At 42.3% G+C, this 24,834-nt stretch overlaps 2 protein-coding genes across 3 annotated transcripts in view; one reads left to right on the top strand and one right to left on the bottom strand.

The window, feature by feature from the left end:
• itfg2 (integrin alpha FG-GAP repeat containing 2) overlaps positions 1-20,706 on the bottom strand; it is a 55,894-nt gene extending 35,188 nt beyond the window's left edge. Inside the window, exons 1-6 of one of the 2 annotated variants that reach the window (XM_080190967.1) lie at positions 20,341-20,706; positions 18,343-18,438; positions 16,809-16,850; positions 11,252-11,426; positions 5,083-5,213; positions 3,580-3,728 (exon numbers count right to left, since the gene is read on the bottom strand). In XM_080190967.1, coding sequence (XP_080047093.1) covers positions 3,580-3,728; positions 5,083-5,213; positions 11,252-11,426; positions 16,809-16,850; positions 18,343-18,438; positions 20,341-20,436 — 689 coding nt within the window. In that variant the 5' untranslated portion in view covers positions 20,437-20,706. Of the gene's footprint in view, positions 1-3,579; positions 3,729-5,082; positions 5,214-11,251; positions 11,427-16,808; positions 16,851-18,342; positions 18,439-19,970; positions 20,051-20,340 lie in introns of those variants that run through there. The other variant, XM_080190968.1, reaches the window with a different exon arrangement.
• Positions 20,707-24,155: 3,449 nt separating this feature from the next.
• The window catches only part of fkbp4 (FKBP prolyl isomerase 4), a 33,464-nt gene continuing 32,785 nt past the window's right edge, over positions 24,156-24,834 (top strand). The window contains exon 1 of the mRNA XM_080190966.1: positions 24,156-24,389. Within this exon, the coding sequence (XP_080047092.1) occupies positions 24,297-24,389 (93 nt within the window). The 5' untranslated portion in view covers positions 24,156-24,296. The remainder of the gene's footprint in view (positions 24,390-24,834) is intronic.

The raw sequence follows: 24,834 nt of genomic DNA, 5'->3' as shown, positions 1-24,834 counted from the left end.
CTCCTCTGGAGTCAGGCTGGTCGAAAGCCTTGGCTTCTTCCTTGTCTAAAAACACAAGAACCTAACAACTTCTAATATTTGTATGTTCGTTTTTTCCTTCATACTTTTTCTTTGCCTCTTGTTCCCTCTCCCCTATCCTCAAATTCTTCTAAGTGGGCAGGTGGAGACTATTCCCAAACATTCAACTTCTCTTCCTGTGTTGCAACAGTGACTACACTTCAAAAGTCCTTAATTGATCATAAAGCGATTTGGGATGTAAATGCCATAGAAATGCAAGTCTTTCTTTCTTTGTGATGACAACCTTCTTGGGCAATCTGCTGGCTTCCTCATAACAGGTTCATCACCACAAAATATCAATGCGTAATCTCAAGTACATGCCTGCTCCTTAATCCTACATGCTGCATTTCAGGGGTTTTTTTTCAAATCAGTTGAAGTTTATATATTAATGTCACAAGTAGGTTTAAATCAACACTGCAATGAAGTTACTGTGAAAATCCCCCGGTTGCCACACTCTGGCACCTGTTTGGGTACTGTAAGGGAGAATTTAGCATGGCCAATGCACCTAAGCAGCACATCTTTTGGACTGTGGGAGGAAACCGGAGTGCCTGGAGGAAACCCACTCTGACACAGGAGAACATGCAGACTCCGCACAGACAGTGACCCAAGCTGGGAATTGAACCTAGGTCTCTGGCATTGTGAGGCAATGGTGCTAACCACTGTGCCAGCAAATCATTCATTTATTCTATAAGTAAACCAATACTAAAACCACCAAACACAATTAAGAATTTAAGAAATGTCATTCTACGCAACTGGAAATAAATCAAACATCACAAGGTCAAAATCAGAGACTAAACTAACTTCCCTCTCTGCACACTTGTGCAAATAACCTCAGAATATCCAGAAAGTCATCGTGTGCGCATCTACGTGTATCTGATTTTGCATGTCATTTTAATCTCTAAAGTTACTACATTTTTCCAATAACATTAGAGATTAAATCCCAAATCTATACCAGTTATTAATCCTAAATCTATGCCAGTTGATGTGAATAGTTAACTGAATTTTAAAACATATCTTTATTATTTCTGGTGGACAGTAATATTCAATCCCAAAAGACCTCATGATATTAATAGTACTTCCACGGCATGCTGTGGCTGTTGAACGTTACTGCAATTTCGTAGCTGCTGTTGGTTGAGGCTGTGTGCACAGGATAGAGCAAATAGTGATGCTTGAAGATCAACTCTCATTCCTGATTTCCAATCAGACTACCACTGCTAAACTAAAATTAGAGACCGCTCCACAGAAAAGATGCATAAAGAGGAGATAATAAAATAAACAGTAGGAAGGAGATCTGAGATTTAAATATTGCAGCACAGAAGGTGCAGCATACATTCTTCATCAGCTGTCAGTCCCTAGTGTTTTCAGTTCCATCTGATTTTTGCCCACTTTCATTCTTGATCCAATTTGTGATTAGGTCAATGCTTACACAAGAAAAAGAACCTGCTTTCTTAGTACCCATCAATTCTTCAAAAAATTCAAAAGTACTTCACAGCCACTAAATTATTTTGACACACACTAGAGTGTTGATTTTGTGAAGGTAAGCATGACAATAAATTTCAGCATGAAGGTCCCACAAACAGTCCAAGAATACCTGAAATCCTGAGCTGCTAAAGGTAAAACTTTCAGGTGAAGAATCCGTTCGAGGGCACAGATATTAAAGGCTAGTATTTTCAGGCCATATTTGCACAATCTTTGTGATCTATAACTTCTTCGGCAATCAACGTCAGATTGTCATTCCATGCTCAATTAATTACACTAAATTTTCTCCATACCTACCTTGCCCAACTTTCTCACTCGGACCAGGCGAGATCCAGACTGTGTAACTGTATTTAAGGCTCAGCACTGAAGTCCAGTTCTGTCAAAGTGAACGACATGCCCCCTTTATTACAGCATTAGCTGCTGTAAACCAGTTAAGTTTAAAGGTCCCATTGAAACTGACAGGCCAGGGAAATGGAAAACGTCCCAAGGTTAATGGCTGGGGTTTGGCAGAGCAGGAGGGATTGAACCTTGTTAGCTAGACCTCTAGCAGTGAATCTCAGGTGGTGGGGGTGAAAGCCAGTCCCAGGGAAGGGGAATGGTCTTGTGCGGGTGGGGTAGAATCTTATTGGGAGGGGGGGCGTTATTTGTTTATGTGGGGCATATCATGGAGTATCAAAGCTGTGGCTGGAGTCACATGCAAGAGTGGTCTGGGCCTTTACAATAGTTATTCAGAAGTTAGAAGAGGTTTCAATTCTTCCAACTTTTTCTGAGTAACTATTAGTGTAGCTCTGTTGGAACCATCCGAAGTTTTCAATTTAACTTGCAGGCCAATTGTCCAGGGAAGATTGCACATCTGGATAACTGCCATGTAAATCCTCATCCCAATTTTAAACTCTTTTCTCCTCACCTTCTGGCCCTTAGATACCAACTGGATCCAGAAAGTTGAAAATATGAAAAGAACCCCCTACCCAACTGACCATGCAGCAAGTATAAAAATGAAAGGTCCTCTCAAAATTGGAGTCGATTGGCCCTTTAATTGAATTGATAGTCTCTTTAATTGATGACAGGAGCACTTCCAACACTCGTGCACCTGCCTCACATGATCTTGCGATGATGTCACAGAACTCCTGTGCTCCCCGGTTCTAGGCAATCTACTCGACAGGCACCCACAATTGGGTGCCACTCAGCCTCAGGCCTCTCTCCAGGTTTCTGTTCCATTCATTTATCCCCACCATCCTTCACCAGTGTATTTAGTGAGGGCGCACGAGTGCCTGCGTGAGGGATGAGTTGAGCATGTGAGAGATGGGGTGAACATGTGAGTGTGTGTGTGCGTGTGATGGGATGAATGTGTTTGTGAGTGTGTGTTGGCAGGGAGTGGTAAGAGTGATTGTGAAGGGAGGATGAGTGTATTCATACGTGTGAAAGTGGGGAATGGAAAATGTATATGTGTGTGTGCATGCTTTCTCATTGGGATAAATCTTTGCAGTGAGTTATTTAATATCATCTTAAAAAACTTTCACTGAACCTCAACTGTCCTATCTTTTAACCTAGTTTCCCAATTCACTTTAGCTAGATCTGCTTTCATATCCTTATAACGCTCCTAACTTGACATAACAAAAACAAACCAAAACAATTAAAAAACTGAATAAACCAAAGCAAATTACCTTCTCGCTAGGAAGGCTTTCCTATTGCAAAATGTTGTTGTGCCTAAGACAAGAGACTAATCAAAACACAAGGCAAAGAGCCTCACTTCATTTTCATGAACAAATAAATTAAACGAGGCTTGAACACAGAAACAGCTTCCTGATCCCCCAACATTGCCTAATTGGTAAAATACCAGAAAGCACAATTACTGCATTTTATCAATGCTCAAGTGTAGCACCAGGCATCCCCCACATCTCTCTATAACAATTGATAAATCTTCCTGCTGATAACTCTTCCTCCTAGATAATGTGGAGGCCTAATGAGATTAAGAAGTATCATTGTGAATTCACTGTTGAAATTGTTGTTATAAAGTGATCTGTATGTTCTTTGGAATTTTACCTGTTAGAGGCTCCAGATGGATCTCTTTTTGGTGTCCTTTCCTGGTCCGATCTCCAGGTACAGAGTAGAACTGCATATCCACAGCCTGGCTGTGAGACCATTAGTTCTGGGGTCCCATCAGGGCCTGGATTCACCGTCAGACTGTCTACCTATTGCAACAAAATAGAAATCATAAGGATCAAACAAGACCAGCAGTGCTCAGGTATAGAGTCAGATATCCCCCAAACCTGTATTTAACAGCACATGACTTTCTCTGCTGACAAACTTCTTCCTTCGAGGTAAATGATATGCCAAAGTAATTTTGCAATATCCCCCACAGTCCCCTTTTTCCTTAGCCAGGAGAGCAAATCACGAGGGAGGCGCTGCCGTGCCTGATCAGTGAACCACAAAAATCTGTCATGGTATTTAAATCTTTTCATGGTCTGGATTTTATAACACTGTAACCTCTCCCAGCTTTCTAGCACCTCATGCCAAGAACTCACTCATCTTTTACTCATGCCCCACTTACCTGCACTCCACAATTAGTAATCATGCCTTCAGCTGGCTGGACCCCTCACTCTGGAGCCTCCCCAGCTCTTCGTTTTTGCTGTTTCTGGGACTGAGTTGTGGAAATTGGGGGCTACTTTTCCTACTTTTCAGCAGCGATTACACTTCTAAAGTATTCCATCACCTGTAAAGTTCTTTGGATGACTTGAGCATGTGAAAAGCACAACATTCAGGCGAGGGGGATTGAATATAAAAGTAGGGAGGTCTTGCTGCAGCTGTATAGGGCATTGGTGAGGCCGCAGCTGGAGTACTGTGTGCAGTTTTGGGCGCCGCACCTGCGCAAGGATATTTTGGCCCTGGAGGGAGTGCAGAGGAGGTTTACTAGGCTGATACCGGAGTTGAGGGGATTGAGCTATGAGGAGAGGCTGAATAAACTAGGCTTGTACTCGTTAGAGTTTAGAAGAATGAGGGGAGATCTCATTGAGACTTATAAGATGATGAATGGGATGGATAGGATAGAGGTGGAGAGACTCTTCCCGCTCAAAAAAGACAGTAGGACTAGGGGGCACAGCCTCAAGATAAAGGGGAGGCGGTTTAGAACGGAGTTGAGGAGGAACTTCTTCACTCAAAGGGTGGTGAATCTCTGGAATTCTCTGCCCATTGAAGTGGTGGAGGTTGCCTCGCTAAATATTTTTAAGAAGCGGGTTGATGGGTTCTTGATAAGAGAGGGGATTAAGGGTTATGGGGAGAGGGCGGGAAAGTGGAACTGAGCCACGACAGATCAGCCATGATCTTATTGAATGGCGGGGCAGGCTCGAAGGGCTAGATGGCCTACTCCTGCTCCTATTTCTTATGTTCTTATGTTCTTAAATCTTTTTTTACAATTTTCCTTAAAACACTTCTTAATATCTCCTTTGTAGATTAAACATCTGTGTTTTTATTACATGTAAAGCACTTTGGGACATTCATCTACAAAATGAAATAATCAACCTTCATCTCAGGGTTACTGACCCATACCTGTCCTTCCAGAAGCCACTTTTTCAGTAGCACCAGCTGTCCAGAACTATCAACAGAAGAATCTTCCCAACGGAATGCTCTCACTACCCGGTCAGTGTAACCTACCACCATTTCACACTTTCCATCTCCATCTGCATGAAGAAGCCATCAAAATTATCATTTTAGTGTATTTATTGTCCATAATTTCAAACTTATAAATAGAATTTACATTTTGCTTATCTAGATATAACTTGAATAGTTAAGAGCAAGGCGTAGAAAGCCTCACCATGCACTGCCCCTGCTGATCAAAGATTATGAGGGAAAACAGGATCAGGCTATTAGCCATGATCATAATGAATGGTGGAAAAGACTTGAAGGGCCAAACGGCCTGCTCCTATTTTCTTTGTTTCCATGCTTTGAGTGGATGATCCTCACTCATCTGGGGAAGATGGCCCTTTTTCATCCTATGGCTCCTCTCCAAATCCATTGAGATTAGCAATTTATGTAGAAGAATTTGGGGTATAAACATGTGAGCCATCACATAACCAACTAGTTGTCCTATTTTTAAATGTTAATCCATATCCCATTTACTGCGGCTATATAGGATCGTTGTTTTCAACTGGTCACATTATTAACTCAGTTTTTGCCAAACCTGTAACTATAAAGTCAGGGTCACAAGTATTCAGTGTATCTCAGTCTTGTACCAGTAAGACTGTATGTGGTGAAACCACTGTTCCCAAACAGAATTGCGAGCTTTCAGAGTGTTGCTCCTTCATCATTCACTTGTTGAAAGAGCAGCTCTCCCAAAGCTCATGATTCCAAATAAACCTGTTGAACTTTAACCTCGTGTTGACAGACTTCTTACTGTGCCCACCCCAGTCCAACACCGGCATCTCCACATCATGCCCGAGATGAATGAATAATTTTGCATCACACCTGGGATCCCACTGCTTAAATATCTGGGAATGGTTCCATGCCATAACTTGCATGTAACTACCCTTCCCTGATTGCATTTTGCTGAAGAGATCGCACTACTTTTATCAGGAGATGCTGCTATGTTTTTGGTTGCATTCTGTTTGCTGAATTTTGCAGGGACCTTTTTTTAAATAAACCCTGCAAACTTGGTGCAGGGTACAGTATTTAAATAGACTCCACCTGCTAAGTAAAGAGAGCTGCAGGCCCTGCATGACGTCCCACCCTAATATCCAACGTAATGTGTGACACAGTGCAATCATTAGCTAGCAAAAGAGCACAAATAGACACATGGGACAGGATTTTTGCCCTTTTTCCTTCCAGTCCCATCAAAGGCAGTGTCGTTTCCCCCTCCTACTCTGTGGCAGGATCCCCAGCAGCACAACTGGTGACGTACACAAATGGCCATTGATTTCAGCAGGGCAGAAAGAACCATGCGCAGGCAGGCGATGCAAGGGAGGACCAGAAAATTCCAGTTATAAGTAATCTACAAAGAAGATTTTTTTGATCCTTGATTCTAAAGGTTAAGGTACTTAATTAGAAACAACTTAAAGCAGTCTCCACTTTTTAATTACGTAACATCGGAGCATTATGCCGTTGTAATACTTTGTTCATCAAAAAAAAGCATAGAACATAGGAAATATGTTCAGAAGAAAAATGCAACCAAAATACTTATGCAAAATGAATCAAAACATAATTTTGAAATTCCAGGTACAATATAAAATCAGAAGCACTGGCAAGATCTAGTGTCGTCCACAACAGGCAGGCAAGCCTACATGTTAATAATACTGTCTATTTCTGTTCATTCAAATATCGTATTTAGTGAAAAGGCTTAGAAAATTTAGTAAAATAGCATAGGAGACAAGAAGGTAGGAAAAAGGGTGAGCGAGACACAAAAGCATTGGTGGGGAGCAAAGTAGGCAAGGGCGGGATGTGAAGGCAGGGGCGAAGGAGATGAAGTGGGCAAAAATAGCATGTGATGCATAAAAAAGTGAGGGCAAAAAGGGCAAGGGGCAAGATGGGCGAGGAGGCAAGAAAAGGGCGGCATGGTGGCACAGTGGTTAGCATTACTGTTACAGATTCGTTAAGGGGAAGTCGTGTCCGACAAATTTATTGGAACTCTATGAGGATGTGTCTAGTGTGGTGGATAGAGGGGAACTGGTGGATGTGGTGTTTCTCGATTTTCAGAAGGCACTTGATAAGGTGCCGCACAAAAGGTTGTTACAGAAGATTAGGGAGCATAGAGTTGGCGGTAAGGTGCTAGCGTGGATAGGGGATTGGCTGTCAAATAGGAGGCAGAGAGTGGGTGTCAATGGGTGCTATTCGGATTGGCAGTCGGTGACTAGTGGAGTGCCCCAGGGGTCGGTGCTGGGGCCTCAGCTATTTACCATTTATATAGATGATCTGGAGGAGGGAGCCGAGTGTAAGGTGTCAAAATTTGCTGATGACACAAAGATAAGTGGAACGGCAAATTGTGCGGAGGGTGTGGAAAGTCTGCAGAAGGATCTAGATAGGCTGAGCGAGTGGGCGAGGACCTGGCAGATGGAATACAATGTTGGCAAGTGTGAGGTCATCCACTTTGGTAGGAATAATAGTAGGAAGGACTACTACTTACAGGGCGAAAAGCTGCAGCATGCTACGGTGCAGAGGGACATGGGGGTCCTTGTGCATGAGTCGCAAAAACCCAGCCTACAGGTGCAGCAGGTGGTCAGGAAGGCAAATGGGATGTTGGCCTTCATAGCAAGGGGGATTGAATATAAAAGTAGGGAGGTCTTGCTGCAACTGTACAGGGCACTGGTGAGGCCGCAGCTGGAGTACTGTGTGCAGTTTTGGTCGCCGCACTTGCGCAAGGATATTTTGGCCTTGGAGGGAGTGCAGAGGAGGTTCACTAGGCTGATACCGGAGTTGAGGGGGTTGAGCTATGAGGAGAGGCCGAATAGACTGGGCTTGTACTTGTTAGAGTTTAGAAGGATGAGAGGGGATCTTATTGAGACGTATAAGATGATGAAAGGGATGGATAGGGTAGAGGTGGAGAGGATAGAGGTGAAAGGATAGCAGGACTAGAGGGCACAGCCTCAAGATGGGGGGGGGCAGTTTAGATCGGAGTTGAGGAGGAACTTCTTCGCTCAAAGGGTAGTGAGTCTCTGGAATTCTCTGCCCGTTGAAGTGGTGGAGGCTACCTCGCTAAATATATTTAAGATGCGGGTAGATAGGTTTTTGGTAGGCAAGGGGATTAAGGGTTATGGGGAGAAAGTGGGAAAGTGGAACTAAGCCACTTCAGATCATCCATGATCTTATTGAATGGCGGGGCAGGCTCGAGGGGCTAGATGGCCTACTCCTGCTCCTATTTCTTATGTTCAAGTTCAATTCTGGCCTTGGGTGACTGTGTGACATTTTCATGATATCCCCGTGTCGGCGTGGGTTTCTCCAGCTGCTCCAGTTTCCTCCCATAGACCAAAGATGTGCAGGTTAGGGGGATAAATTGTTCCTTAGTATCCAAAGATGTGTAGGTTAGGATGATGAATGGGGTAAATATGTGGGGTTATGGGGATAGGGCCTGGGTGGGATGCTCGGTTGGAGTTGGCGCAGATTCGATGGACCAAACGGTCTCCCTCCACACTGCAGTGATTCTATAATTTTATGAAAGGCGAGAGGGCAAATAAGATGAAGAGAGAAGTTGCGGGGTTACAAAAATCAATGAGGGCACGGAACGTGAAACAGGCAAAAAAGGCAAGCAAGCAGGAACAAAGAAAGGGATCGGGGATGAAGAACAGGGTGAAGTGAGGGAAGGCGGTGAAGCGGGGCAAGGTAGCGAGGCAGTGAGACTAGTGAGGCTGGGGAAGGGAATGATCACCGAGCTTTGCAGACAAGTAGTGGGAGAGAGCGCATCCTGAGACAGACATTGTCAGAGTGAATGTGGGTATTGCGAATTTGGAGCACAGTGGGATTGGATGCAGAGGTGAAAAAGGCAACTCTTCTGTTGCCATCGCCATCACTATAGAAGGAGTATTAGACAAACTAATGGGGCTAAAGACATTAAGTACCCTGGCCCTGATGGCTTGCATCCTAGGATCCTAAAAGAAGTAGCTACAGAGATAGTGGATGCATTAGTTATAATTTTCCAAAAATCCTTGGATTCTAAAGAAGTACCAGAGGGTTGGAAAACTGCCAATATCATTCCTTATTCAAAAAAGGGAGAGAAGGAGAAAGTGGGTAATTATAGGCCAATTAGCCTAACATCTATAGTTAGGAAAATGTTGGAATTAATTATTAGGAAGGAATAGCAGCACATTTGGAAAATCATCATCTAATCAAGCAGAGTCAGCATGGCTTCATGAAAAAAAATCATGTCTAATTTATTAAAGTTTTTCAAGGGAGTCTCCCACCAGGGTGGATAGAGGGGAAGTGGTAGATGTATTGTATTTGGATTTCCAGAAGACGTTTGACAAGGTACCCTCACAAAAGGCTAAATTTAAGGTAGGAACCATGGTGTTAAAGGTAGTATACTGGCATGGATGGAGAATAAGCTAATGGGCAGGAAACAACAAATAAGGATTCTTTTTTCAGGTTGATGACCTGTAATCAGTGCAGTTCCACAGGGATCACTGCTAGGACCGCAACTGTTTACAATATATATTAATGATTTGGCTGAAGGATGCAAATATACTGTAGGTAAATTTGCAAACCAACACTATAATAGGTGGAAAGGCACGTTGCAAGAGGGATATAAACAGTTTACAAAGACAGATTGCTAGGTTAGAATCATAGAAATCATAAAACCCTACAGTGCAGAAAGAGGCCATTTGGCCCATCGAGTCTGCACCGACCACAATCCCACCCAGGCCCTACCCCCATATCCCGACATATTTATCCACTAATCCCTCTAACCTTCCCATCTCAGGACACTAAAGGGCAATTTGAGCAAGGCCAATCAACCTAACATGCACATCTTTGGACTGTGGGAGGAAACCGGTGCACCCGGAGGAAACCCACACAGATACGAGGCGAATGTGCAAATTCCACACAGACAGTGACCCAAGCTGGGACTCAAACCCAGGTCTCTGGAGCTGTGAAGCAGCAGTGCTAACCATGTGCTACTGTGCCACCCCTGGGCAAAAAGTTGGCAAATGGAGTATAATGTGGGAAAAAGTAAAATTTTTCATTTTGGGAGAACAAAACATGAGTATTATTTAAATGGAGAAAAACTGCAACACAAAGGGACTTGAAGGTACTTGTGAAGAAAACACAGAAAACTAGCACACAGTTGCAGCAGCTAATCAGGAAGGCTACTGGAATGTTGGCTTTCATTTCAAGGGGGTGACAGTACAAGAGTATGGAAATTTTGCTGCAACTGTACAAGTACTGGTGAGACCACATCTGGAGTATTGCAAGCAGTTTTGGTCTCCTTATTTAAGGAAAGATATTATTTCTTTAGAAGCAGTTCAGATTCACTAGGATGATCCCCATTATGGATGGATTGTCTTATGAGGAAAGCTTAAACAGGGTGGGAGTCCACTCATTGGATTTTAGAAGAGTAAAAGGTGATCTCACTAAAACATACATGTTTAATGGGCTTGACAGGGTAAACGCTGAGAGGATATTGCCGCTCACAGGAGAGCCTGGGACCCCAGGGCATAATCTCAGAATGAAGGAATGCCAATTTAACACTAGGATGAGGAGGAATTTCTTCTTTCATTGAGAGTCTTTGGAATTCATTGCCACAGAGAGCTGTGGGGACAGAGTCCTTGTGTATATTTAAGAGGGGGGCGAGGCAGGAGAAGAAAGCAAGGCAGGGGAGGGGGCAAGGTGAGGGAAGGGAGCAAAGCAGCGGAGAAAGCAAGGGGTACAGTTGGGTAGAGGAGTATAGGTAGCCAGTACCAAAGAACATTTGATGAACAATAAACAAGTGCAAATGCAAAATGCAACAGAAGCCCAGTATCTTTTTTGCTCATTGGATCTGTGATATTGTTGAAGACAAACACATACTGAGATCTGAAACAATTATTTTACAAGTCTGCTAAATGGGAAATCTTTATTATATTAACAAACAAGTTGTTGTAAGCTGTAATCATTTCCAAATAGGTACAGTTCATTTGCAGCCAAAGCAGCATATGTCATCTTTGAACAATCCAACACATCTTATTTAAACCTCTAATTTCAAACCCTTCTATCTCAGCCCCCACCCCTACCACCGAACCAACATATTCCATCAACTCACCTATATCACTAATGAGCATCACTTTCGTGTTAGCAGGGATGTGCTGTGTGAAAAATGCTTTCTGTTCATCGCCAAATAGGAAGTCATGATGACTGGAAGTCTCTGACTTAATTGATATGCCACTTAGATCAAAGATATGGAACCAACCCTCAGCACCCACAGCTACAACAAAATTCTAGAGCGTGATAAAGAAAAATATAATATTTTATTAGAAATGCAGTGATTAATCATCACCCTTAAAAATGCAGTGCAAGCAAGTGCAGGAATTATTAATAATACAACTCTAAGGTTTGCCAACCAGTGACACGCTTGAAGAAATAAACTAAAATAACAGAATCACCACAGACCAATTCCCAAACAAACAGACTTAGATTTTCCTGCACTTTAACAGGCATTTCAGGCAGTGGGGCAGCCACTGGACAAGATTATCTCAGTGAGGTACAAAGTCAAATTATTGCACATAAACCACTACCAAAAATTTCCTCTGCTGTGCTGTGCTTAACCAACAATGCCAGACATTTGCAAATAACAGCAAATGAGCTTTGCCTCACAGCTGTATTGCACTTCCCTCCTTCTTCTCCCATTCAGGCAGTTAAGAACATGTATGTGAACCAAGCATTTATGCAAGCTGGGCACAAAGAAGGAGGCCATGCAACCCAACCAACCCACGTCAGTATGTCTGCTCCACTTGAACTTCCTCCCGTCCTTCCTCAGCTAAATTTATCAGCCTTACCTTTGGTACTCTCTTCTCTCGCATATTCCTGTCTAGCCTCCCCTTAAATGCATCTAGACGATTTATTTCAATCTCTCCCTTGGTAACAAGTTCCACATTCCCACCACTTTTTGGGTGAAGCTTTTCAGTATTCCTTACAGTATTTCATGGCAGCTATCTTTTACTGATGGCTTCTAGTTATGCTCTTCCCCACAAGTGGATACATTCTCTCTGCATCCATTCTATCCAAACCTTCCATAATTTTAAAGACTTTAAATATTAGGTCAATGCTCAGCCTTCTGTTTTCAAGAGAAAGAAATCTAGCCTGCTCATCCTCTCCTGATAGCTACAGTAAAATCTCAATAAGTCAAATCCCAGGGGTTCTGCCCACAAATTTGTTTAACCAGAGCTTTTTGATAGACAAGAAAGCCCCAATCCCAAGTGAATGCCTCTTTATGTAATTCAATTTGCCAATAAACACAGTCTATGTCAAAAATAACAGATTCGTATACCAAACAAAAGCACAATAAAAAGTGGCAAAAATGTGCAAATGTTTTTATTAATTTGTTCACATCTTACAATGGCCTGACCTTATAAAAGACTGGAGTTTTGCATTGATAAATGTGGGGAGTTAGCTCCTGAAAAGCTCTGCAATGTTTTTCTGCTTAGCATTCTGTCTTGGAACATGCATGATGCAATTTACCACACCATCAATGCAGTTAAACATGTTTTAGGTGTTTTTCTACAATGGCTAGGGAAACAGACGGATGGGCACTCATCAGGCTATTTAGAGTCATCAAGTTCACAGTTTAGCCATACTTGCATGGTTTTTCACAAGGAAATCTCAATGTCAAATTATGACTTGCTCAGCGCTCCTCTGTTTCATGCTCATGTGGTCTAACTCAGCTTTGATTGGTCGACACGGTCATATGACAAGCTTTTAAACAAGTTTGGCTAATCCAGAAGTACGAGTGTGGAGTTTCAACATTTCATGGGCATAAAATTTGCTATTCTGCCAATATTAGTTGACAATATTGACATAGCTAGAATTTCAGGACATCAGCATTTGACGCATCGAGATTTTATTGAATGCCCCCATCTTTCTGATATCATCCTTATAAACCGTTTTCATACCCTTTCCAATGTCTCTGTATCCTTTTTATAAAATGGCAACCAAAATTGTGCACAATACTCCAGGTGTGATCTAATTAAGGTTCAACACAAGTTTAACATAACTTTTCACTTTTTAATTTTATCAATCTAGAAATAAATCCTCATCCTTGGCTTGCTTTATTTATGGCTTTGATAACCAATGTCACTACTTTTTAGTGATTTGTATATTTTTTCTTCCAGATCCATTTGTTTCTCTACCCAATTTAGATTCTTATTTTCAAAGGCATACACAACTACCATTTTTCACCAAAATAAAGAACCTCATATTTATCCATGCTGAACTTCATCCTACAGTTATTTGCCCAGTGTACATTAACAAACATTCTCCTATAATTTATTGCAGTCACCAGTATTGACAATCACTCAATTTTCATGTCATCTGCAAATTTTGAAATTTTTCTTTGATTCGAAAGTCTAATAAATCATTAATGTAAATTGTGAACAAAAAGGGCACCAACATAACTATGACCAGCACTGATATAACTATCCCAAACAATGGCATAACTAACATTGGTATAGTTAGCACCAGATAATGACATAATCATATTGGACATCAGAATAACTAGAACCAAGTACACCATATTGAATTGGGAACCATTTTACCTATCACCAGGCACTGCCGTAACCTACAATGTGGAAGCAAATAACCAAGCCTGAGTAATTAGGCATTGCTGTGACTGGTGCTAAGTAGCCAGCATTGATCAAGCAGCATGGGGAATTATCAAGGGGTTGAATTCCTCGGTATTGTGCAGATGAAAATATCCTGGATGGTTGGTAAATTGCTGGCTCAGTACCACTGCTGGAATATTGTCAGGGTCCACAGCCTTTTCAGTATCCAGTAGCTTCAAACATTTCTTGATATCATGTGGAGTGAATCGAATCGGCTGAAAACCGTGATGCTGGGGACCTCCAGAAAAGACACTTCTGGCTGAAATTTTGCAAGTGCTTCAGCCTTTTCTTTTGCATTGATGTGCTGGGCTTCTCTAAAATTGAGGATGGGGATAGTTAGGGAACGCCCTCCTTCCACGGGTTGTTTAATTGTCCACCACCATTTACGGTTGGATGTGGCAGGAATGCAGAACTTAGATCTGAACCACTACCTGTGGAATCACTTACTGTTATGCTGTTTGGCACAAAGGTAGTATGTTGTAGTTTCACCAGGTTGACACCTCATTTTTAGGTATGCCTGTGCTGCTCCTGGACTGTCCTCTTGCACTCTTCATTGAACCAGGCTGAGTGCTAATGGTACAGTGGAGGACACTTCAGGCCACATGGTTACAAATTGTGGTCGAATACAATTCTGCTGGTTGCTGATGGCCCACATCACTTAATGGGTGCCAAGACTTGAGTTGTTAGGTCAGTTTGAAATCAATGCCATTTAGCATGGTGGCAGAGCTACACAACACAAAGGAGGATATTCTCAATTTGAGGCACAACTTCTCTCCACAAGGACTTTGCACAAGAATGTGGCAATCAACAGGAGGTTTCATTGCTCATGTCTGATCTGATGCCACAACACTATGTGAGGCCAGAGGTGATGTTGAGAACTTCCAGGGCAACTCCCACCCAACTGTATACCACTGTGCCACTAACTCTGCTGTGTCTGTCCTAGTGGTGAGAAAGGGCATACCCAGGAATGGTGATGGTAATGTCTGGGACATTGTCTGTAAGGTATGATTCCATGAGGATGACTATGTCAGGCTGTTGCTTAATAATTTTGGCACAATCCTCCAGATGATAGTAAGGAGGATTGTGCAGGGTTGACACAGTTGGGTTTGCTGTTGTCATTTCCAGTGTCCAGATTGATGCTGGGTGGTCTGTCCAGTTTCATTGCTTTTTATTGATTTTTTTAGTGGTTTGTAACAACTGAGTGGCTTGCTAGGCAATTTCAGAAGGCATTAAGAATCAACAACAGTATTGTAGATCTGGAGTCACACATAAACCAAACCAGGTGAGGACAACAGATTTCTTTCCCTAAAGGAAGGACATTGATAAATTAGATGGGTTTTTATGACAGTCAACAGTGGTTTTATGGTCAATGTTAGACTTTTGATTCCATTAATTTTGCTGAATTCAAATCAGAGTCCTCAGATTTTCCACCCAGTCACCTACAGAATTGCCCTTCGCCTTACCAAGATCAATTAAAAATGCACACAGCATAATATCTTGCAAAAGAACATGGAAAACTGCACCAGGCTTCATTTAACTGCATGGTAATATTTAACTAAAGTTCTGTTTAATTTTCACCATGGGCACTTCTGGCCCAACTAGAAGATCAGAAGACAGATTTCACAGTGCCTGTTTCACTCCTGTTCATGGCATTCAGAAAATGTTTCCTTGTACATAAACCATTTTTCTGTTTCCTTCACACGGAACAGAGTCAGAGTTCCAAACTTGTGCCAGTTTCAGAAATTATCTCATCTGTTTCTGGGAGTATGGGGAATGTGGCTACTAAGTTGTCATTGCACAAGGGAAGGTCCGGACTGGGAAGAAGCAGAAGTCAAAACATGCAGCTCTGAATATGTTAATCAAAACATAACTCCCCTGTGTCACATGTACTTACTGATCATTACTCAGTTGTAATTCTGACAGCATTTCCTTGCTTGAATTTAGCATTGAACGTCAGCAGAGGTGCTTCAAGGACAGCAGCAGCTAGAGTTAGGATGATGGCAGAGGTAGCAACAGCACTCAAACTCAGAGAATACCAGAAAGGAAAGCTCAGGACTCGACTCAAATGTACAATGGAGCAACATGAGAGCTACTGACAAACTGCACATTCACAGAGAATGAGAAAGGGATATCGTGGGACATAATGCTCGTGTACTTAAGAAGGGAACAACGGAAAGTTAAGTCAGAGATGGATAGTTAATTTGGAGATTGAACGAAACGCTGCTTCTCCTGGGCAGAGAAACGTTGGTGCAGGAGTACTAACCTCTGTGAATTAATGTGTTTAATATTCTTTCAAAAAATATAATTTTATGCATTTGTTATAAATTTAGTTATCAGATGGTGGATATAATTTAGTGGATAGCAACATAGCTGTTAAACAATTTTTAAAAACTACCGATCAATCTATTCAAAATCTCATAATTGCTCATTTGCAGCAATTTAATAAAGGAAGTGATTAATACTTCATTTTGAGTTGTTGCAATATTGGCTAAAAGCCAAACTTAGGTAGAAAATAAAATACTAATCAGTGGTGTATGCATAATACATTGTTTTTTGGGTTATTCTCAGTCTCTTTATATTTTGATATTTATGCTAATCTTGATTTTTTTCCTATGACTACATCTTGAGGTGTGGCACCTTAAGGTACGACCACTACCCTGGAAGTGCAATAGTCTTGAGCGCACCACACACAAGACTTTTATATATAGAGAAATAGATCACTTTCCCTTTGAAAGTCACCTTACATAGAAATAAAAGTTTAAATGAAAAGTTGATCTGAAACACTAACTCAGTTTCACTTCGACAGATGTTGCCTGCCCCTCTCAATGTTTCCATCATTTCAGTTTTTATTTCAAAAGTTTATGATTTATTCCATTTTGTTATTACAGAAATCATTTTTCCTGCTATCTTCATCTCTAAGATCTACTGTAGATCTGAAAATTACATTTTCTCAAAGAAACTATCAACAATTCATTTAGAACTTTAATGCATATGATACCATACCTTCCCTTTGTTGCAGATATCTCCTACACCAACACAAGTTACCTACAAATAAAAATAAGGGAGCTGAGCAGATGAAGCAACATTTTTACCCAACAATATTAATTTTACACTGTATATTCAGTTAGCAAGCCTAAATTATTTCTCTATTATAGGCAATGAGAAATTTTATTGGAATCTAATTTCTCAATTATAATGTCTATGGTAACAGCCCTAAATCTACCAATTTAATCTCATAAGCGTAGCACGTGAAAAACTGTACAAGTGACTTTAAGAATAAAACAAATGTCTTATGAAGAAAATCTGCAATTGATGAGTTCACTTCTATTTGAAAGAGAAGGAAACTACTCATAAGCACCAAAGAGTAGAAGTATAAGCACCAAGTGTGAGGGAACTTATCCGCAGTTTCAATTAACTACACCAGCAAACAAATTAATTTAGTAACCCTGAAGCCAAGATATTAAGTGGGTACTCAAAACTGAGAATTTAAATATAGAAAATATACCACAGATTAAAACATTACACATCTGAAGTTGCTTTTTATATTCACTTTTGCTTTTCCGTTAAAGAGAGAATTCTTCCATTACAGGTGTATTTGAAACACTACAAGACAACAATGATTACGCTTTAAGTTCTCATCTTTCAATTTAGTGAGAAAAAAGACCAAGAAGAAAAAGGAAGAAAGAGCTTGTGTTTATATAATCTCATTACTTCTGAGGATGTCTCAATGTACTTTACATCTAATGAGATACTTCTGAGTAGTCACTGTCATGTCAGTGATATGCCAATCAATTTGTACACAATATCTCACAAACTGCAACTTAAAATGAATTAACTCCTTTTAATGGCAAGAGTGTTGGTCAGGGCACAAGAAACATTCTTTGGCATCAACATTTCAAATTTGTTCACAGGATCTTTTACATCCATAAGCAAACAGAACTTTATCTGAAAGAGTCAGCCCGTGGTGAGGAAAGAAGAAGAAAACTAACATTTTTTCTGTTGAAAAATGATGACCATGACTGGGAATAGGGACGATAAGAACAAATATGAGAGGAATAAAATCATAAGACTAACAGCTCCAAAATGATCCATCTTATTTAAAAAAAAACACTAAGAGGAATGAACCAGGCACCCACTCTGGTCCAGCTAATGCCCATTTTTGATCAACCTATCCCTTAGTTTCTTTCTGAAAATGCCTCATACTAGCTAGAATTTATCATGGTAGGACAGTGAATACAAGCTCTCTGCAGCAAATTACTGCTCTCTTGTCTCTCCACAAGTTCAGGACAGGGATTTGATCCCTGATCTTTTGCCATTTCTAGGCAATAACCCACTTTCCACTATTCTTAGCCTAGAAGAAAACAGTAAAGAAAATAACTGAAATATCTTTCTTATTTCAGACTTTCAAATTTCCTATTCTTTTGGCACTTGAATGTGCTGTAAAACTGTATGAATATGAGGGGGAAAAAGATGAGAAGACAAATCAGCCTGTTTTAGTAACAAAGGCCCACAGAAAACACAGAGACTTAATACATACCATCCCTATGCAAGATCGGGTAATCCATGGCTTGCAGTCATCATTCTTATACACGTATAGTTTCCCATTGGTATCCCCAACCACAAGCTCATTCAACTGTAATAGAAGCAAAAGAAAATTAAAGCAATCAATTGTTGATTTATTGGCAATGGATTCCATTCATTAAAGCTTTTACTTTAGGTTCAAAGTCAGTTTTTGGAGGATTCAAGAACAATATGCTATCAGTCTAATTTAGAACTGGATGTATAATGCTTTATTTGATGGTCAATCTATCTTAAAGTTGTGCTTCAGTTGTGACTCTCAGTTTGAAACACTACACTAAGTAGTAGGGGTTCAGTCTGTTATTGTACAGTTACTTTACAAGAGGTGTTAGCCTGCCACTGAGACAGATTTCAGTAAATCTGGGTTTCCATCATCACTGGTACAGTTCCTGTAAAAAGATAGATACTGGGCTGTCATTGGTGCTGTTCCAAACTAAAGGGGATCTCAATTTGTCATTAGTACAGTTCCTGTAAGTGGAAATAGGCCACATCTTCTCACTGATACATTTTCACTAATAAAAATATGGACCCACTCTCTCAGTGCTACAGTTCCTGTCAATACAGAGAGGATCTCAGCTTGTCAGTGGCACGGTTCTTGTAACTACAAGAACTCCCAGCCTGGCCCTGGTACAGTAGCTTTAAACAAAAAGTTAAAGCTTAACACCAATGTAGCCATGTCAGTGACACTATTCTTGTAAATAAGGGTGGATCCTGGCTGTAAAACTGGTTTATTTTCCACAGGTAATGTCAGTCCCAACCTGTGCTTGGTACAGATCACTGGTAAATAAAATAGCCACAGCCTCATACTGGAACAATTTTGTTAAATCCCACATAGTTCCTATCAATACAGAGAGAACTTCAGTTTGTCACCGATACAGTTCCTGTAAAAAGAGAGAATATTGGGAAGGCATTTTTATATTTTCTCTGAACGGGATGAGTTTTGGCCTGTCCCTTGTACTAATTTCTGAAAATTTATGGCTGGGATCACACCTATCACAGAGTTTTCACATAATATGAGCAGATGCTGAGCTTTCACGACTGCAGTTACCAACCAGTCACTGTGATAAGGCCCAGGCTTGTCACTAGCACAATTCTTATAGGTCAGACTCCCAAACCTATTCCTAGTAGTTCCCGCTATTAGAAATCCCCACCTGAAACTGCCACAGTTGCTGTAAATATTATGCATCTGCCCCACTGTCACAGTTCCTGCAGATAAAAGTACCACTTACAGACTCCAGCCTTGTCATTGGTGCAGTCCCTGTTAACAGTGGGGATCCCAGCCTGTTATTGATACAATTCCTATTAACAATGGGGGTCCCAGCCTGTCATTGATACCATTCCTGTTAACAGTGGGGGTCCCAGCCCGTCATTGATACAATTCCTATTAACAATGGGGGTCCCAGCCTATCATCGATACCATTCCTGTTAACAGTGGGGGTCCCAGCCTGTCATGATACCGTTCCTGTTAACAATCGGGGTCCCAGCCTGTCTTTGATGCAGTTCCTGTTAACAGTGGGGGCCATGATGTGGTGTTAACCTGGTGTTGTGAGGCTTCTTACAGTGGAGGCCCCAGCCTGTTACTGTTACCGTTTAGAGGAGGTTCCAGCTTGCCATTGGTACTGTCTCTGTTAACACTGGGGGCATCGCCAGCATCTCCACATCAGCACTGGGGTCCCAGTCTGTCATTAGTACAGTTCTTCTTAATAGTGGGGGTTCTGGTCTGTCATTGGTATGATTCCTGCTAACACTTTGGGGGGGGGGGGGGGGGAGACAGAGATACTGCCCTATCATTGGTATCGTTCCTGTTAACAGTGGGAGGTCCTGCCCTATCAGTGATACAGTTCCTGTTAACATTTGGAGGGGGCGGGGTCCCAGCCTGTCCTGTAGTTAAATCCTGTACACTGCCCAGGGCACTTTTCCAGGCTGTATGTGGAAATCAGGATAGGGAACCATTTACCCCGTCATTGTCGGTGTCTCCCAGGCAAATAGCCTGTGTGAACAGGTTTCCGCTGAAATCCAGCGCCACTCTCTCCACGTAACTGACCGACCTCATGGCGCCGACGCTGAACCGGCTGCGACTCGCGCCCGACGCTCGCGCTCAGCAACCGGTGGCAGCTACCGTTCGGGTCGTCTCCATAGTTACAGCCAGTGCTCGCGCGACATCGTCACTGTTTCTTTGCGACGCTGCAGCCGGCAGCGGGAATTACGGCAGGCGGCAAAAGCAGTGTAGATGGAAATGAGATTGGACAGGTTAGGAATTGCAGAGAGGAATAAATTGAAAGGGAATTGTGTGTAATGAAGGAGATGGTGGTTTTGTGCTCAGAGAGAATAAAGAGCACCTTAGTGGTCAGCCAACTTGGATAACAATTGTCCTTGGCTACTTGGGGAGGAAAGTCTTTAAAGGCCTGGGGTTAATCAGGAACAAAGTCCAGTGAATGGTTAGGAATGTATCCTGAGTGAATTGTCACTTCCCCATCCCGTGGTTCGGGGAAGAATAACTATGCTACAAATCGGAATTAAAAACAAAATCAGCGGTTCTGTGGCATCTGTGGAAAGGGTCAGAGTTAATAGCTTCCAGGGGGAGAACGGGAACACCCAAACAAGGATTGCGTGGCAATTGCCCGGGAAGTTCAAACTTCCTTTAAGAAATTGCCCCGAAAATGCGATTTAAATCGCAAACTTCGGGTGGTTCCAACTGTCAGACAGCAAAATAATTTCCCAAAAAAAGTTTCTTTCAAAATTAAAACAACTTCTTCCTCCTGGGTAAGTATACACTATCCGCACACCTTCCCATGGAACGACATGCTTTACAAGGTGGATATTTGATATCATTCAGGACGACCAAGTAATCCATACTTAATGTTTCTGCAGTGCCAAAGTGTGCTACAAGAACTCGAATTTATACATCACATTTCATAACTTGATGACCAAAACACTTGACAACCTTTGAAGTCTAGACACTTTTAATGTAAGGAAATGCAGCAGCCAATTTTGCTTGGTTCCATAACAAATAGCCAGATAAAACAAACGATAATATATTATTCCCCGCATTCTAGAATGGTCCATCAGACTACAAAGTATCAAATGTAGCCTCTCTATCCAAGAAGGGAGGGAGGGAGACAGTTTGACATCTGCCATGGGGAAGGTGTTGGAATCAATCAGAGACTGGGAACACAAAGCAAGTGTGGAATACAAAGAAGTAGAAAGAAACTTAAGCAAGGAGTAAGCAGGGGTCACAAAAAATCATTGGCCAGCAGGATTAAGGAAAATCCAAAGGCTTTTTAATACATATATAAAGAGTAAGAGGGTAGCCAGGGAGGGGGTTGACCCACTCAAGGACAGGGAAGGGAATCTGCATGGAGTCAGAGGAAATGGCCGAGATACTAAATGAATACTTTGCGTCAATATTCACCAAAGAGAAGGACTTGGTGGATGATGAATCTGGTAAAGGGTGTCCAGATAGTTTGATTCATGTTGAGATTAAAAAGGATGAGGTATTGGGGTTGTTGAGAAACATCAAGGTAGACAAGTCCTCAGGTCCTGATGGGATATACCCAGAATACTGAGAAGCAAGGGAGGAAATTGCTGGGGCCTTGAGAGAAATTTTTGTCTCCTTACTGGCTGCAGGGGAGGGCCAGAGGATTGGAGAATAACCAATGTTGTTCCTTTGTTTAAGAAGGGTAGCAAGAATAATCCGGGTAATTACAGGCCCATGAGCAGTATGTCAGTGGTAGGGAAATTATTGGAGAGGATTCTTCAAGACATGATTCACTCCCACTTGAAAATAAGTGGACATATTAGTGAGAGGTTTTGTAAAGGGGAGGTTATGCCTCATTAACTTGTTTCAGTTTTTTGAGGAAGTGATGAAGATGATCGATGAGGGTAGGGCAGTGGATGTTGTCTATATGGACTTCAGTAAGGCCTTCGACAAGATCCCTTATAGCAGACTAGTATAGAAGGTGAAGTCGCATGGATCAGGGGTGAGCTGGCAAGGTGGATACAGTACTGGCTCGGTCATTGAAGACAGGGTAGCAGTGGAAGGGTGTGTTTCTGAATGGAGGGTTGTGACAAGTGGCGTTCCTCAGGGATCAGTGCTGGGACGTTTGCTGTTTGTAATATATATAAATGATTTGGAGGAAAATGTAACTGGTTTAATTAGTAAGTTTGTGGATAACACAAAGGTTGGTGGATTTACAGATAGCGATGAGGACCACCAGAGGATACAGCAGGATATAGATTGGTTGGAGGCTTGGGCGGAGAGATGGCAGGGGGAGTTTAATCCAGCCAAATGTGAGGTAATGCATTTTGGAAGATCTAATACAGATAGGAAATATACAGTAAATGGCAGACCCTTTAAGAGTATTGATAGGCAGAGGGATCTGGATGTACAGGTACACAGGTCACTGAAAGTGGCAATGCAGGTAGAGAAGCTTGTCAAGATGGCATACGGCATGTTTGCCTTCACCAGCTGGGGCATTGTTTAAAAATTGGCGAGTCATGTTGCAGCTTTATAGAACTTCAGTTAGGCTGCACGGAATATAGTGTGGCAACCAGAATTGAACACAACAGAAAGATGTGGCTTTAGAGACAGTACAGAAAAGATTTACCAGGATGTTACCTGGTATAAAGGACATTAGCTATGAGGAGACATTGGAGAAACTCAGTTTGTTCTCACTGGAATGATGAAGGTTGAGAGGCGACCTAATAGAAATCTACGAGATTATGAGGGGCATAAATAGACTGGATCATCGGAAGCTTTTTTCCAAGGGTGGAAGAGTCAGTTACTAGGGTGCATATGTTTAAGGTGCGAGGGGCAAGGTTTAAAGGAGATGTATGAGGGAAGTTTTTTAGACTGAGGGTTGTGGATGCCTGGAACTCGCTGCCAGAGGTAGTGGAAGCAGATACAATAGTGAGTTTTAAGGATCATCTATACCAATACATGAAGAGGATGGGAATAGAGAGATATGGTACCCTGAAGGGTAGGGGGTTTTAGTTCAGACAGGCAGCATGGTCAGTGCAGGCTTGGAGGACCGAAGGGCCTGTTCCTGTGCTGTAGTTTTCTTTGTTCTTTATTCTGTTGCAGCTGGCCTTGGAATGAGATAGTGAACGCAACTGCAGAACACCTATAGGATATGCAGAATATTATGTAAGCCTACTTATGACAAGTAAGCTTTACAAAGCATACCGTATGTACAAAATGGTGGTTAGCACTGCTGTCGATTCCCACTGTGTTGAGTTTTCCCTGTGTTTGCATGGGTTTGCTCTGGATGCTCCAGTTTCCTTCTACAGTCTGAAAGACATGCTGGTTAGGTGCATTGACCCAAACAGGGGTCGGAATGTGGCGACTAGGGGAATTTCGCAGTGACTTAATTGCAGTGTCAATGTAAGCGTTACGTGTGACGAATAAATAAACTTTTTTTTTAAAAGAGAGGGTGCGGAATGTAATGTTAAAGGGCGGTGAGAAAGATTAACTTAATAGTAAAAGCAAGGATGCTGTAATCTGAAACAGAAGATGCTGGAAGATCTCAGCAGGTCTGACAGCGAGTGTGGGGGGAGAATGGCGCCAGCTAGGTGCGTTCAAAAGATTGAGTCAGGTTGGACTGGGTTTGGAGACGAAGGAGTCAAGGTGGCAGGTAGACCGGGCCGGTTGAATCCGCAGTGGAGAATTTTCTAGAGGCAGGATGGGGGGAGAGAGAGAGAGAGAGAGAGCCATGTGCTGGAGGCAGGCGGGTGGTTGGTTGGGCAGGTGGGCGGACCTCTCGCAGCTTTTCTCTGGAAAGTTCTCTGACCCGCCTCCCATTATCACTCTGGCAAACGGCCGCCAGTTTGGGTAACGCTCTGGTTGAGCGTGCGAATCGCCGCCGTCCCAGTCAAAGCTTCTCGGGTGGAAAGCAAAGTGTTTTGAGCTGAAGGATGACTGCGGGAGAGGAGAAAACCGAGCAGCAGCAGCAGATCCCCATCGAGGGGGAAGATATCAGCTCCAAGAAAGATGGAGGAGTCCTAAAGGTAAGAGGCGGAATAAGCAGCCAGCAGTCTTGCTCGCTGCTCCCCCCCCCAAAAAAATACTGAGGTGGAATCAGTGTTAACTCACCAGCTTTGGCCATAATAAATATCTGGATGCGATTATTTATTTATTTTTTTAAGAAATGGACGCCTAGCGGCGGGCTGCCTATCTCGAGGGTCACTATATCTAACACGAGGTGTCTGAAGTGTTTTCAACTAAACCATGAAAGCGTGAGCTACATTTCTGGCCAGTGTTTCTAAAATGGTCGATTCAATCGGCTGCCTCACCTCCAGATATTGACCAGATTCATGATAACCGGCCTTACACTCCGGTTTGCTGGCGGCTTTCCGTCTGCCCTTCGAGCTGGTTCAGTGGCAGCAAAATGTCACTGCGGGATGTGCCCCAGTGGATTGCCCTGGGTTCAGTGAGAGTTACCCCTCCTTCCCC

This window comes from Carcharhinus amblyrhynchos, chromosome 6 (assembly GCF_965287045.1).
Source record: "Carcharhinus amblyrhynchos chromosome 6, sCarAmb.v2.hapA, whole genome shotgun sequence".
Classification (NCBI taxonomy): Eukaryota; Metazoa; Chordata; class Chondrichthyes; order Carcharhiniformes; family Carcharhinidae; genus Carcharhinus; species Carcharhinus amblyrhynchos.
This window is presented reverse-complemented; position numbering and strand designations above follow the sequence as displayed.